At 38.1% G+C, this 16,038-nt stretch overlaps 1 protein-coding gene across 1 annotated transcript in view; it reads left to right on the top strand.

The window, feature by feature from the left end:
• The window catches only part of HPGDS (hematopoietic prostaglandin D synthase), a 31,397-nt gene that overhangs the window by 4,239 nt on the left and 11,120 nt on the right, over positions 1-16,038 (top strand). The window contains exons 2-4 of the mRNA XM_060654636.2: positions 4,665-4,806; positions 13,273-13,365; positions 13,950-14,059. Coding sequence (XP_060510619.1) covers positions 4,674-4,806; positions 13,273-13,365; positions 13,950-14,059 — 336 coding nt within the window. The 5' untranslated portion in view covers positions 4,665-4,673. The remainder of the gene's footprint in view (positions 1-4,664; positions 4,807-13,272; positions 13,366-13,949; positions 14,060-16,038) is intronic.

The raw sequence follows: 16,038 nt of genomic DNA, 5'->3' as shown, positions 1-16,038 counted from the left end.
ATGTTGAACAGTAAGAGTAGTAGTGAGGCTCTCGTTATTCCTGACATTAAAGAAAATGCTTCTATTGGCTTCCCATTATGTATGTTTGCCCTAAGTTTTGTTTTTTGTTTTTTTGTTTTTGTTTTTGTTTTGTAAAAAGAGACTCTAATAGGTTAAAGAAGTTTTTTTCTGGGTCTGGTGTCTTTCATGAATGTAACTAATTCCATTCATTACATAATGGATAATTACCAATGGGTAATTAATTATCAAGCAATTTCTTCACTGGTTAGTGTTAAATGCAGGCTTTCAGTTTTTTTTATTTGCTTGTGTTAGTTTACATATTTCTCAAAAATCTTTCCATTTAAGTGTTCAGTTGTCGTGTTACATGTCATGTTATGATTTTTTTACTGTTTTTTTTTAAATTTTTTTTATTTTTATTTTTGAGAGAGAGACAGAGCTCGAGCCAGGGGTCGGGGGACAGAGAGAGAGGGAGACACAGAATCCGAAGCAGGCTCCAGCACAGAGCCTGGCAGGGCTCGAACCCACGGACTGTAAGATGATGACCTGAGCTGAAGTCGGTCACTTAACCGACTCAGCCACTCAGGTGTCCCATTAGCTTATGATTTTTAATGATCTATTTCATCTGCTGTTATGACCCTTTTTGCTTATAATATTAATTTTTTGTGACTTTTCATATATTTTCCTTGTTTTCACTTTTACTAGAGGTTTACAATTTGACCTTTTAGAGATTGTATGTAAGAGCCTGCCAGGCCCTAGTTTCAAGCAGTGCTTCCCTACAGTCTCTCATTTGTGTGGGGGATTTTATTCTCCTTTTTGCCAAAGGAGCTACCTTCCTCAGTGGTCACTGCCTCTCTCAGAATTCAGGGTCCTGCTTACTGTATTTGGTGTCTGTTTGCTTTGATCCAGGCAAAGTTTGTCTTGGCTTTTAATCCTGACACTGTATTTTTCTTTTTATCCTTAACTTACTTTTATTTTTATGTGCTTTGAGGATCAGAGTCCAATCAAATTACACACAGCTGGTCTTGAACCTCAACTAGGGTGGGAACTGTCCTTCCCTGTCTTCCTCTCTCCCGCCCTCCCTTTTCATCCTTCCTTCTTTGCTTTTTGAATGTACACCGTGTGCCAAGCATTGTATTGGTCCTTTCTACACAATATTTTCATTACCACTTGGCAGGTGAGGAAAGTAAAGCTAGGAACAGGTAACTCCCCCAAGGCCATTTAGATACTAAGTAGCACGGTGCCTGCAAACCACACTGACCTACTCAACCCTTAAGTGGGTTGCCACTGACCTACTCAACCCTTAAGCGCATTCCTCACTGCATCCATTGTGGGAGCGGGATGTATCTTACCTTCATCCTTTTAGCTTATCATCCTTATGAAATAAAGGCTTTAACAAAGTGAGGTTATTGTAACAGAAATAGACTGCTGAGTGCAGTACGAGGAACAAAACTCTTCCAGACACTATGCTCTATAGTTCTCATTAGCTTCTATTGTAAATTTCCTTGTCTATTTTCACCATACAAACATTTACGTGGAATTTCTTCGGTTAGTTTTTATGCAAAAACTTTATGAAATATAGAAAGGATCTTTAAACTTCATAGATGTTTGCAATTGCATTTATATTTACTTATTTTTCATGTTATAAAATGTGCACATATGTCCTGAAAAACAAAAGTCTTCAAGTTTGGAATTTTGTAGCTGTAAGAATCAAGAAAACTAGACTTTCACTCAATAGAAAATATAATTATGCAACTAACTACAGGAATGTGTTGTGTAAGTACAGCTTCATCAATGAGTTACAACTGTTGAAAGAATGTTCTATCTTGAAAGATAAGCATTTGTCAGTTGTTCATGGACCTGTGCCCAATCTTAGATTTAAAGATATATTTGCAGAGAACTGTAGATAGCTGCCAACTTGTACAAGGACTTTTTTAAATGTCTTCTTTACTTGAGTGAAATACAATATAAAATGGCACATTTTTGCAAATGAACAATAACAAGTGCCTTTGTTTTCATGCAGAATTAGGAGGTGGACACTGATATTTATGTAGCGTTTGACCAAATGAGAAAAAGTCATGTTTATTTTTTTTAACATTGATCATAATGGATGTATATGAATCTACATATTCATATAATGCTTATAAGGAAAATACACATAATTTCTTTGTTGCTGAGGAAACATTGACCCATGACAGCAAAAATCAATAAAAAAAAGTTGTATACAATGTTCTTCAAATAAAAACTGTGACCAAGAATGACATTTTTTCCACTCTGAAGACTCTTTTTGTTCTTTTGAGATTTAGAACTGTTAGATCAAGAGTTGTAACAATTATGCTTTTTATTTCCTAGATAAGAATGTTTCCTTGGGACGCCTGGGTGGGTCCGTCAGTTGAGTGACTGACTCTTTACTTAGGTTCAGGTATTGATCCCCAGGTCATGAGATCAAGCCCCACATTGAGCTCTGTGCTGACGGCACGAAACCTGCTTGGGATTCTGTGTCACCCTCTCTCTGTGCCCCTCCCCCACTGTCTCTGTCTCTGAAAATAAACAAATAAACTTAAAAAAAAAGAGTGTTCCCTTTATGGTGATTACATAAACTATTCCTTTTTTTTTTTCAGAAGGAAGCTTATTACTTTACCTTTTTTACTATTTTTATACTCTCATGTTTTTCCCACTATTTATTTCTAAGCTCAACATTAAGTTTAACTTATTCCCCCAAATTTGAACTCCTTGTATGCATATTTCTCCCCCAAAGAACTGGGGGCTCTGTACCTTGGAATTTTCATTAGTTCACTCCAGTGAATTTTTAACTCACATACCTGATATGTGAGGCATGTGCCACATTTCACTTGGACACGGACTGGACTGGCCAACAGGAGTAGGATGGCGTGTGGAATGTTCAGGGTGACTGTGTTTCTAGCAAGGAGCATCACCTCCACCCACAATACCTGGACGGGGAAAACCCAGGCCCAGAGAAATGGATTCACCAGAAATTACCGTCACCATTGTTTCCTGGGTCTTGAGGGGGTCTCAATAGGCAACCAGACAGCTGTTTGTGGTCATCTGCACCACAGGGGGATACTGTGAGTGCATAAACTTGGCAATCTAGATTTTTGTGGTTTGTGTTTGACCGTTTATGTGATGTGATTTCAGATAGAATTTTGTTTTGAGACTTCAGCCTAACTTTTCTTTTTATTTACTATTCCGTTAACATCCTTGAAAGACTTCCCTAGCAGAAAATAAACTACTTAAACTTACCACTTAAAATAAATAATTGTTGGGGCACCTAGGTGACTCGGTTGAGTGTGTGACTTTGGCTCAGATCACCATCTGACGGGTTCGTGAGTTCAGGCTCCCCATGGGGCTCACTGCTGTCAGCACAGAGATCACTTTCGGATCTTTTGTCCTCCTCTGCCCCTCCCCCACTCATGCTCTCTCTTTCAAAAATAAAAAGTTAAAAAATAATTATTCTTTATGACTTCTATTCATGTAATTACTATGAACATTATTTGTTTTTAGTGTACTGTATTCACAGTGGTTATTTTTGACTATAGAATTAACACAGAGTTATTATCGTCAATAGCTAATAATTATTAAGCGTCTGGCATTGTGTGAAATGCTTTACCTGTACTACCTCAGTACATCTCCAACTCCATATTAGTATCTCTACTTCCAAAAAATGGACTTTGAAATTCAGAGAGATTTTGTTGACTAGTCCAAAGATACACAGCAACTTAGTGCAAGAGCTGAATTTCAAATGAAAATGTTTCTTTCTAGGTTACCTGATCATTAAAAAATTACAAGACATTCTACCATTAGTGTTTGAAATCATTAATCGTTTATAAACAATGGAAATGAGATGATACAAATCACAGAAAACTCATGAAATTATAACGACCTACATCTAACCAATGTAGCCAGTATTAGCAAACAAACTTTATGAAATGTAAGAGAGTTGCTTTCTTTCTCCCTTGCTCCTCTACGGAAGGTACAGAGAAATATGCCTCCCGTTGCCCCCTCCCAACAAAGGTCACCAAGGTGGGTTCTGTTTGCGGGGTGCTAGCATCCCAATAAAACCCAGCAGCATGCGTGCAGTAAAAGAGAAAAGAGAGCAGTGTTTCCCTAAGCCTTTGATTCCTAGAGGGAAATGCCATGGGCGAGAGAAAGGATGCGATGGCCAGCTCAGGTTGGCAAGGCTGGCTCACATTCCCCTTGCATGTACCCTGTTCGTGAAATCCTTATCCAGCGTTCTTCACAAACTCAGCTGTGTCACCAAAGTAAACAAAAGCCATATGTCAAATTACAAGTGAGTAAAGGCAGGAAAAAAACAGCTTGAAATGGAAAAAATGGAAAGTTTCAGACTCTGTCCTCTGAAGGTTGGTGTATAGATACCCTCTCACACTGAATTTTTTTTGTAAGTAAAATTTGAGTTTGATTATTTCACTGGAATGTTCCAGCTAATTCTTAAAGAGGCTGTCATGATCTTCTAACAAGTCTTTCCCATATGTTATTAGGATAGTGATTTATAATTCAGGTTTTGAAATATTCTCTAATATCTACAACTATTTCAAAAGATGCCATAAAGTTTTGAAAAAATCCCCAAAGAAAAATATCAAAACATCCCTAGAGGCTGCTAAAATAATCTTCAAATTTTCTTTTTCCAGAATCCCACCATGTCAAACTACAAACTCACTTATTTTAATATGAGGGGGAGAGCGGAAATTATTCGATATATATTTGCATATTTGGACATAAAGTATGAAGACCACAGAATAGAACAAGCTGATTGGCCTGAAGTCAAATCAAGTAAGTGGCACAAATTGTTCATGAAAATGTAGGGAAAATATATTTCCAGAACTTTCTGTGTTTCCTCAGGGAAATGAAAAAAAAAGAAAGGTTTTAATTTTTTTATTTATTGATTAAAAAATTTTTTTAATGCTTATTTATTTTTGAGAGAGAGACAGAGCACAAGTGGGGTAGAGGCAGAGAGAGAGGGAGACACAGAATCCGAAGCAGGCTCCAGGCTCAGAGCTGTCAGCACAGAACCTGACGCAGGGCTCGAACTCATGAACCGCGAGATCAAGACCTGAGCTGAAGCTGGACACTTAACTGACTGAGCCACCCAGGTGTCCCATTTATTATTATTTTTTTAAATAGAGGTTTTTAGGGGCTCCTGGGTGGCGCAGTCGGTTAAGCGTCCGACTTCAGCCAGGTCACGATCTCGCGGTCCGTGAGTTCGAGCCCTGCGTCAGGCTCTGGGCTGATGGCTCGGAGCCTGGAGCCTGTTTCCGATTCTGTGTCTCCCTCTCTCTCTGCCCCTCCCCCGTTCATGCTCTGTCTCTCTCTGTCCCAAAAATAAATAAAAAACGTTGAAAAAAAAATTAAAAAAAAAAATAAATAAATAGAGGTTTTTAAATCTGATTTAGCTTTACATTGAGAAGCTAGGTGGCCCCCAAAATTTTCTATTCAAGGTGAAAACACAAACCTCATAGAAAGAATATATAAACAATACAAAGCTGTGTCAGAAGAGCTGAAATGGGGAATACCAAAGTCATTATTCTTGACAGTTGGAATTGGATGGGCTCACTGCAGATACCTATAATGTTTTGACAAGGGATCAGATATGCTGCTCTAATAGAAAACCGACCTCAAAATCGCTTAGATAACAAGGAAATTAGTTGTCTCAGATAACCAAAAATCAGAAATAGGACAGGTTTCAAGAGATGACTTTCTTCTGTGTGTTGGCGGCATCATGGAACAAGTAACAATAAGGTTGCTGCAGCCCCACAGCCTTGAACAGGAATGTCGAGAGATATGTGAGAGAGAGAAAGAGCACTGCTTCCATAAATGTTGAGTGAAGAAAATCTTTCCCAGAAGACGTCGGCAAACTTGTCGTGTCTCACTGGCTCAAATTGGGTTATGTGTCTGCGTGTGAACTGACAAAGCAGATAGGAAGTACCTTGAACCACCTAGTCTACCTCTGAAGTTGGGGGTGGAATCAATTTTCATGCAGCATGTGACTATTCAAAAGAAGGATGGATATGTGAGCAAAACTGGGATGTTTGATCAGAAGAAAGAGCAAATTGACGAATTGGGCAGGTAACCAAATGAAAACATGCTACTTAGCACTCAGGACAAAGGGGAAGAATTAGAAATATTATTACATTAAAAAGCGTGTGGCTCTCAGTAGATTGTGAGTCATCCCCTAGGTGCTTTTTTTTTTTTTTTCTGAATGAAGAAAAAATAGATGAGCTAATTCTTTTGTTCATGAAATCCACCTAGAAATACTAACTAAATATTAGTTGTATGGTTAAAATTCACATTTTTGTGATGAAGTTATTACAAATTTGCATAAAGATGAAGTTGAAGAAAACAACTATTGAGTATTGGAAGACTATCGGGCACCTGGTAGATACTCCCCAGACTCATTTCATTTAATTTCTCCAGCATGCCTTCATGGGATGTATTATTGTTTCTATTTTATAGCTGGGATAGCTATAGCACACAGAATTTATGTAATCTACATTCACAGTCCTAGCAGGGTAGAATTGTTTTTCAAACACAGGTCAGTTTCATACAGTGGCCCAAGTTATTTGCACTAGGTGCCAATAACTGCAGCCACTCTGGAAAACAATGTGGAGGTTCCTCAAAAAATTAAAAGTAGAACTACCCTACGACCCAGCAATAGCACTACTAGGAATTTATCCAAAGGATATAGGAGTGTTGATTCATAGGGGCACAGGTACCCCAATGTTTATTGCAGCATTATCGACAATAGCCAAAGTATGGAAAGAGCCCAAATGTCAGTCAACTGATGAATGGATAAAGAAGATGTGGTTTATGTATACAATGGGATACTAGTCAGCAATGAAAAAGAATGAAATCTTGCCATTTGCAACAACGTGGATGGAACTGGAGGGTATTATGCTAAGTGAAATAAATCAGTCAGAGAAAGACAGATATCATATGATTTCACTCATGTGTGGAATTTGAGAAACTTAACAGAAGACCATGGGGGAGGGGAAGGAAAAAAAGTAGTTACAGAGAGGAAGGCAAACCATGAGAGACTCTTTTTTTTTTTTTTTTAATTTTTTTCAACGTTTATTTATTTTTGAGACAGAGAGAGACAGAGCGTGAACAGGGGAAGGGCAGAGAGAGAGAGAAGGAGACACAGAATCTGAAACGGAGTCCAGGCTCTGAGCTGTCAGCACAGAGCCTGACGTGGGGCTCAAACTCACAGACCGCGAGATCATGACCTGGGCCGAAGTCAGACGCTTAACCGACCAAGCCACCCAGGTGCCCCGAGAGACTCTTAAATACAGAGAACAAACTGAGGGTTGATGGGGGTGGGGGAGAAAGGAAAATGGGTGATGGGCACTGAGGAGGGCACTTGTTGGGATGAGCACTGGGTGTTGTATGTAAATGATGAATCATGGGAATCTACCTCAGAAACCAAGGACACACTGTATGCTCTGTATGCTAGCTAACTTGACAATAAATTATATTAAAATAAATATATAAATAAATAAAACCACTAACACCAGGATAACTGGCATATTAACAATACATATCACCACATGCCTTTTAAAAACATGAGTTCTTTAAAAGTCATTGCCCCTGTAATCACTCTTTTTCTTATCAGAGAACTCTTCCCTGGAGGGCTTGAATATTTCATTTCCTTTTATCATGAAACTTTCTCATTAATATCCAAACTCTCCCCCTGCCATCAGAATTTGTACATGGGATTTTTAACTCTGGACATGAAATAGGTGAAATTAAATTTTATTCATTAATGAAGTCAAGATGGATAGCAAGTTGCACAGACATTACATATAACAAATGCCGCCTTTTAGTTTTTAGATATAAGTTCTGTGAGTGCCTCATACCCTTTTCTACCTTGACTTTCCATTATGTTATTAAAAAAGGGATTGCCACATTTTCTTAATATTTTCACAGATTCTTAGAGTTGAAAGGAATTTTAAAGTTCATGGTGGTTAGGATATATATATATATATATATATATATATATATATTCATAGTTTCAGATGCTTTAACAGACACCCAACACAAAAATGTCCTAAAGAGAATAGAAATTCATTTCTTTCGCATAAAAGCCCAAGCTGGTATAGTGGTGCTGCTCCATGAAGTTGTCAAAGATTAGGCTCCTTATTTTCTGTTGATCTGCCACCCCTTGTTGTTTGTCTAATTTATATAGTGTAAGATAGCTCCCCCTCCTTCCACATTTCAGCTCACAGGAAGTGTAAGAGGGAAAGGGGCACATCTCTTTCTTTCAACAGCATGACCAGAAAGTTTTACATTTCACTTCTGCTTGTAGCCCCTTGGTAAGAACTTATTCATGTGGTCATACATTACTACAGGGGAAGCTGAGAAATGCTGACGTTATTGTGGATAATCATTTGCTCAGCTAAAAATCCAGGATTTTTTATAGCTTTGAGAAAAAAGGCAAGAGCAGATGTTGAAAAGCAGTTTATTACATATTTTAGCTGGCCTCATCTCCCATCTGACTTAGGAATGCTCGCTGGTGTTTGAAATCCTCTATGACCTGCCCTCTGTGATAACCTAGAATATCATTGGATATTTCCATTAAGAAGTTCTTCCAAGTCAAACCTGGTACACTGCGTACAGGTGTTGACATTTTTTTTCTCTTTAAATAACACTGAAGTACTTCTTAAAAAAAAAAAGTCAAAGCCCTACAAGGACAAAGAAATCAAGCTTGAATATAGTAGCACAAAATTCTCAAAGCTGGAAAATAGGTCCAAGAATGGTAAGATGATGGGGCATCTAGGTGGCTCAGTCAGTTAAGTGACCAACTCTTGATCTCAGCTCATGTCACGATCTCACGGTTTGTGAGTTCACCCCCGTGTCAGGCTCTGCACTGACAGCTTGGAGGCTGCTTGGGATTCTCTCTCTCTCTCTCTCTCTCTCTCTGCCCCTCCCCTGCTTGTTCTCTCTCTCCCTCTCTCTCTTTCTCCCTCTCTCTCTCTCTCTCTCTGTCTCAAAATCAATAAATAAACATTAACAAAAACAGAATGGTAAGGTGACTTAGTAGGCTACTGATGCTCAAATATAAGCCTAGAGGAGGAGGAGGCAAGCTGAATCACTCCAGGGATCCCCCCCAAATTCTCAGGAATTGGAAGCAACCGAGAACTCTAAAAACTGAACTGACAGAGGATTGACTGGAAGAATGTGAGGCAGCAGCATGACCACAAGATCTTTTTCCCACCCTGGAAGAAGGATGGAGATTACTCTCAATCAAGGACGACCCAGAGGATTCTAGGACACCAGTCATGTCTGAGGACAAAATACTATAGGTAGGATTCAACGGAAATCTAGAAACTAAATAGTGAGACCCAAAGCCCTTATCCCCTGCTCTACAATCAGAATGCTGCAACCAAATGAGTATCCCTCGGGCAGGAAATGCGAAGTGTTGTCTCCAGGGAAGCTGGTCAGTCCAAGAGAAATGTCTAGCAGACACCAAACGGGTGGGCATCTCAGTGACATGACCCAGCCCAGTCTGTTTGTAAGCCCTTCCCATGTCCACTGAGGTTCCAATTAGCTTTTATTACTTTCACTTATTTAAAACAGGAATGGCAAACCAAAATTTAATAGATATTTGTTAGAAGGCCTCTAATATGAAACAGACCTAAACAAAGAAGTAGTGGAGGAAAAATCAACTGAGGGCATCAGGATGATATAGTAAGAAAAAAATTTCAAAAATAGAAAATCCTCAAAGAGAACAGATATTCTATACATTGTGAACAAATATGCTATAAAAAGGAATGTTCAGAGACAAAAAAGGTGTTGAAACTAAAAATTTGATATAGACAAAACAAGTCAAATTGATAAAACAATAAAAAAAACTAAGAGCTCTTCCAGAAAGCACAGGAGGAAAAAGAAATAAAAAATGGAGAAAAAAGATTAGAAAAATTGAGATTCAAGTTGAAGATGTCTAATGTCTCAGTGAAATTCTGGGAAGAGAGAACAGAAAACAGAAAAGGAGGAAAACCTTTTTAATTTTTTTTAATGTTTATTTATTTTTGTTCTTTTTAAAAAATTTTTTAATGTTTATTTTTGAAGGAGGAAAACTTTTAAAAGACTCTTCTTTACACAAAATTAAAATCTATCTCCTCATGGTTTTCATACATTGGCCTTGGACTTGTCATTTTAATCTGTGGAGAATAGATTATTCCTTCTATCACATCCAATTATTTGAGGAAATTTAGTATCTTTAAGATCATAAAGAAAAAAGACATTGCTGTGTAGTCAGTTCAATGATAATACTCTGAGTGCAGATAAAGCTCACTGGCCGAGTTCAGAACTGAGTCCCAGCTAACTCATACATCTGTTCCCCTAGTTATCAACTTTTAGAACTTCCTTGCTTGTTTCTTTGATCATCATTGTGAATTTCAGTCCAAACTTTCTAGCCCTGACTCTACTTCTTGATTTATATGCTGCTTCCCATGGGTTATATGAGGTGGGGGTTCAAGGGACAACTCTCTTCTCTTCCTGGAGGGTTCCATTTATGTCCCCTAGTTTGGATTTCCTCACTACCGAAGAAGGACAAGCTACTGTTAGATTATGTCCGCCATTTAATGCATGGTGCCTGTGGGGAAACACAATGTTCCAGGCATTAGAAGAGCACAGAGCACAATGGGACCACCACTCTTAGCATAAGTCCGAGATACTATCCAAGGACATTTTACCAAGATCACAGTGCTTACTTTGGCAGCCATATCACACAGCCTTATACTCAGCGCCACTAAATTCCTTAAAGCTTTTTGACAGATGCTCCTGTTTAGTTACATCTCCAACAACCCCAAAGTTATTTTTTTCTGGAACCAAATGAAGGCCCTGGCACTTATCTTCTTAAATTTCTTTATTCCCACTGTTGGCAATTATCACGAGCTTGGCTCAAATGCTGCCAGTAGCTGAAAGCCTACCATCTCGCAGGAAAACACATTCCATCATCAATAGTTCCAATGCTAAAAAATTATTCTTCGAGTTAATATCTGCCCTTTTTAAATTACTTTTTAGTTCCAGTCCTGCATTTTAGAGATAGGATAAGTACAATTTTTCATCCATTTGATTGCTGTGCCATATATGAAGGTGGCCATTAGGTTACACTTCGTTTGTTTTGTTCTCCCCAGTAAAGAGTGCCAAGTTTTTCAGCCAATCCTTATAAAAAGTGGTTTTCAGACCCTTCTCTAACTTGGATACTGTCCTCTGGGTTTGCTCTGATTTTTAATGTATTTCACAAAATATAGCTCTTAGAACTAGCAAAACAGCTGAGCAAAGTTTCCAACTGAACTCAGTTTGAGCCTCTACCAAGTAGGTGACCTGGACTCTTGACACAACCTCTCTTCACCTCATCTCCTCATTTATAAAATGAGATAATACCTACTTCACAAGATTGTTGTAAGTACCAGAGGACCTAATGGGTACATTAAATATTTAGCACACTGCCTAGCATAAAGGGGGCATCCCTCAAAATGTTAAGCATGTTAATTCCTAATCACATACTTTGCTCCGAATAAGGCATCGCGATTTGTGTCAGCTTTATTTGGGACTTTTGTTTAGCTCACTGCTAAACTCTAGCTCACTGCTAAACTGCTAGCTCTTTGCTAAACTGCAAACTCAGGCACCTAGAATTGTACTTAGCACACTCCTTAGGTAAGTACTCAAGGATGTTTTTATTCCTGATGTGAACTGTAATCCATCTTGTACTTATTTAATGTGCATATGGAAGACACTTGAAGGCTGATTCTAGGTTGACTCTAGTTGCATTAGGGTCATGGGATTATGAGTGACACTTTATTCTTTTCTCCGTTTCCAAAATAATGGTATTTCCCAAGCTAAGGCACTGGTTGGGAATATTGTGATCAATACATGTGACAAAATATAATGCAGCCATTAAAAAGGGATGTTTCAGGGCGCCTGGGTGGCACTGTGCTCTCTCTCTCAAAAATAAACATTAAAAACAATTAAAAAAAAATTTTTTTTTAACATTTTATTTTTTATTTTTGAGACAGAGAGAGACACAGCATGAATGGGGGAGGGGCAGAGAGAGAGGGAGACACAGAATCGGAAGCAAGCTCCAGGCTCTGAGCCATCAGCCCAGAGCCCGACGCGGGGCTCGAACTCGCGGACCCCGAGATCGTGACCTGAGCTGAAGTCGGCCGCTTAACCAACTGAGCCACCCAGGCGCCCCTAAAAACAATTTTTTTTAAAAAAGCTGATGTGTCATTGATTTGGAAAGATTTCAAAAAGAGGTTATCAAATAAAAAAAGTGGTTTATAAATACATTATGATGTTATTTTTAAATACATATGAGTAAGCAATTAAAATACTCAAATAGCTGTAATTATATGGTAGAGTTATTGTTATTTATCTACAACTTAGAATTTTTCTATAAAAACATATTTCTTTCTGACAAAACAGAATAGATTGAGATAAAACAAAGTAGGATCTACAGATAAAATAACACATCTGCTAGGAGTCTGCCCTAATATTTGTACAAATTGCTTACTACCTTACTATATACTTCACATAGTCTCTCATCAAAATTGGTTAAATTTCTTACCATAACTCGATAGGTAAATCAAACTCTCCATTTCCTTAGATTATGGTTTTAATAAATAACTCACGTTATTGCTCATGGAAGCCACAAAAATTAATGAAGCTTTAAAAGAAAGGTTTTTGAAAAGATAAGTAATAAGTGTTATGTAAGTATATGAGGTAATACACAGGTTAATATGTAGTGTCACAGTAAACCTGGGTTTTCGACCTGCTGCGGCCACTAACTCTGTAGTAGGTCTTCTGACAACTTAAAAAAAAAAAAAAAAATCTTATCAAGGGGCGCCTGGGTGGCTCGGTCATTTGAGCTTCCAACTTCAGCTCAGGTCATGATCTCACGGTTTGTGGGTTCGAGCCCTGCATGGGGCTCTGGGCCAACAGCTCAGAGTCTGGAGCCTGCTTCTGATTCTGTGTCTCCCTCTCTCGTTGCCCCTCCCCCATTCATGCTCTTTCTCTGTCTCTCTCTCCTTCAAAAGTAAACATTAAGAATTTTTTTTAATAAAAATATAAAACTTATGAAGATTCTGGTGTTTACTGTCCTTTTTGAATAAATATTCAAAAATTTTATAACTTTCAAATCATGATTTATTTCTGTAATTATCAGTAAAAATGGAAGAATTATTACTGATTTTGGTACGGAAGTTGATTTTTTTTTATTGTTGCTTCTTTTATTTTAAGCTCTTCCATTCGGTAAAATACCCATTTTGGAAGTCGATGGACTTAACCTTCACCAGAGCCTAGCAATAGCAAGATACCTGACCAAAAACACAGGTAATATGTTTATTGTGTTGAAGAGTTTTGATAACCGAAAAAAAAAATACAGGACATATATTTGCTACTCATTAAACAATTTTATTATTGAACATTATACTGTAAAGAAGAATGAAACTAAATGCCAGAGAAGTATCAGTGATAAAGCAGGTTATTTATTGTACGAGCTATTTATTGTAATATTAGTAAAAGACATGAAAGAAACAAACCTAATCAGCAGAGGCTAGACAGTGGTGCTTCTATGTAGCTGAAAAAGGAGCAAAGATGCCCTTAACAAACTTATGAGGAAAGATCTGTAGGATATATGGGGGATGCTTATATTGAGTAGGATATATAGTTTTATTTTCATAAAGAAATAATAGAAGAATACCAACCCCCGCCCTCCCCCGACTCCGAACGGAATGGTAGGTAAGGGAGCACAATGAGAGGATGGGAGTGGAGGTGGAAGTTAGTCTTCATTGGATACAGTTTTATATTTTGAATTTTTGAACTATAAGAATATATTGCCTATTAAAATATTAACATTTCAATATAGTCAATCAAATCCAGTGTATTTCTGGGCTTAAAATGGTCTTATTTTATAGATCTGGCTGGAAAAACAGAACTGGAACAATGTCAAGCTGATGCGATTGTGGACACATTGGATGATTTCATGTCACGTTTTCCTTGGGCAGAGAAAAAACAAGATATAAAAGTAATGTGATCAGTTCGTTGTTACTATTAATCATATCCACTTGCCAGGCATTAGGTGGCTTGCTTTAAAATCGCCTTTCTATCAAAGTAAGACATACCTATAGTTTTAAAATATCAAATTATATTAACAAATTTAAAACAAAGTACAGCGATTTCCTGCTTTACCTCTTCACATTAACCCCTCCTCAGACATAACCCTAGTTTAGCTAGTTCTTTAAGACAAGTACATATGGCTTTCTTTGATTCACTTATTTTATTTTATTTTATTTTATTTTATTTTATTTTATTTTTTAATTTTTTTAACGTTTATTTTTGAGACAGAGAGAGACTGAGCATGAATGGGGGAGGGTCAGAGAGAGGGAGACACAGAATCTGAAACAGGCTCCAGGCTCTGAGCTGTCAGCACAGAGCCCGACGCGGGGCTTGAACTCACAGACCGAGAGATCATGACCTGAGCCAAAGTCGGCCGCTTAACCGACTGAGCCACCCAGGCGCCCCATTGATTCACTAATTTTAGATCGTTTCTCTGGACTTATTACTATGGTAATAAGAATTTATCTCTTATGTAATCATCGTCTCTGCTTCCCTTCTTCCCAATTTTAATGATATTAAAATGTTTTGTTCAAATTGATATTCGGTTGTTACATTAGTATGCCTAGGCAAATATTATACAGAACTGTGAATTGTAGTATACTTTATTTCCTTTCTCACTTTACCTCCTCAAAGTTACTAATTGCCTTTCCTTCATTTGCCTAATTGCTTTTACACTTACTACCAAACCTTCCCACACCATCCAGTAGCCTGCCGATACGATTTTCCACAAGGTCAATGATACCAGATAATCTATTATGTCCCCTATTTTCTTGGAGATATCTGGCCGAGATCCTCTCTCTTTTGCTGAACTGTCTAGGTTTCTGCACATCTGTCTTCACCAGACTTCCCTTCACTGTCATCCCAGGGATGTCTTTCTCCTGAGTGGAGTCCTATTGTTTCCTGGATGCCATCTCTGTCTTTTACTTACTTCTTTATTTGGGGTGCATCCTCCAGGATTCCAAAAGTTAAAATGAAGTCTTGATGACAAGAGGTGTGATGATGACAGACAGCATGGATATGTCTGTCTTGTGTGCCACACTGCTTCAGTCTGGTTTGGTCACCCTAAGCACCTGGTGCACAGTTGTCATCCTGAAATCTTTATTACCCTAATTTTCCTCTTTTTTTGGTCTCTGTCTTTCCCCACAAGCCAGACCATCCTTTATAATCCATGATAAAGAATAGGAAGATTAAAAAGTTTACCCAAAGCCCTTGGCATGTGGACAGTGTTCGTTGATTTTGAGCATCACCAGGCCATTTGCAGAGTATTTCCCAACAGCACTATCTTTAGGGACTAGAAGGAGTCCCAAGAGAGGACTTCCAGTCTTTTGCCTGGAAATAAAGTTGTGGCTGCCAGTGTTCTGGGAAACAATCAGCAAAGAGAGGGCTAAGAATCTCAGAACTTAGCGTTCAGTGTGCATATATTCATTTAATCTCCTATTTTGAATACATTATGAATGACAACTCCCAACCCATAAACCATCTATTTCACCCTCTTGAGCCTTCTGCTAACGATGGGGCAGAGGCACGTGTCAAGTGTAAAATGAAGGAGGAAATCTCATGCTAAAACGACTTCTACAGCTTTCCACCAGTCCTCACATTATCCTCTCTCTTACCTCCTTACCCCCAATTCTCGATATATCTTGCCTCTTCCTGAACCATTTGAGGGTGTTATGGGGTAGTGTTGGTTTTCAGCTTTACCTTTGCAGATACCATTCAACCATTTTCTTTACGGTTTCAAATTTTGTTTTGTCTTGTCTCCTGTTTTCCACCTCTTTGTGGGCTCTATCTTTTCAAAAATACGTATTTACTGTGGTTTTTGGATGAAAAATATGTATGTGTGTCACATCCATCATCTTTATCGAGAATTCTAAATAGACCTTGCTGGTT

The sequence above is a fragment of the Panthera onca genome, chromosome B1, assembly GCF_046562875.1.
Source record: "Panthera onca isolate mPanOnc1 chromosome B1, mPanOnc1 haplotype 2, whole genome shotgun sequence".
NCBI lineage: Eukaryota > Metazoa > Chordata > Mammalia > Carnivora > Felidae > Panthera > Panthera onca.
This window is presented reverse-complemented; position numbering and strand designations above follow the sequence as displayed.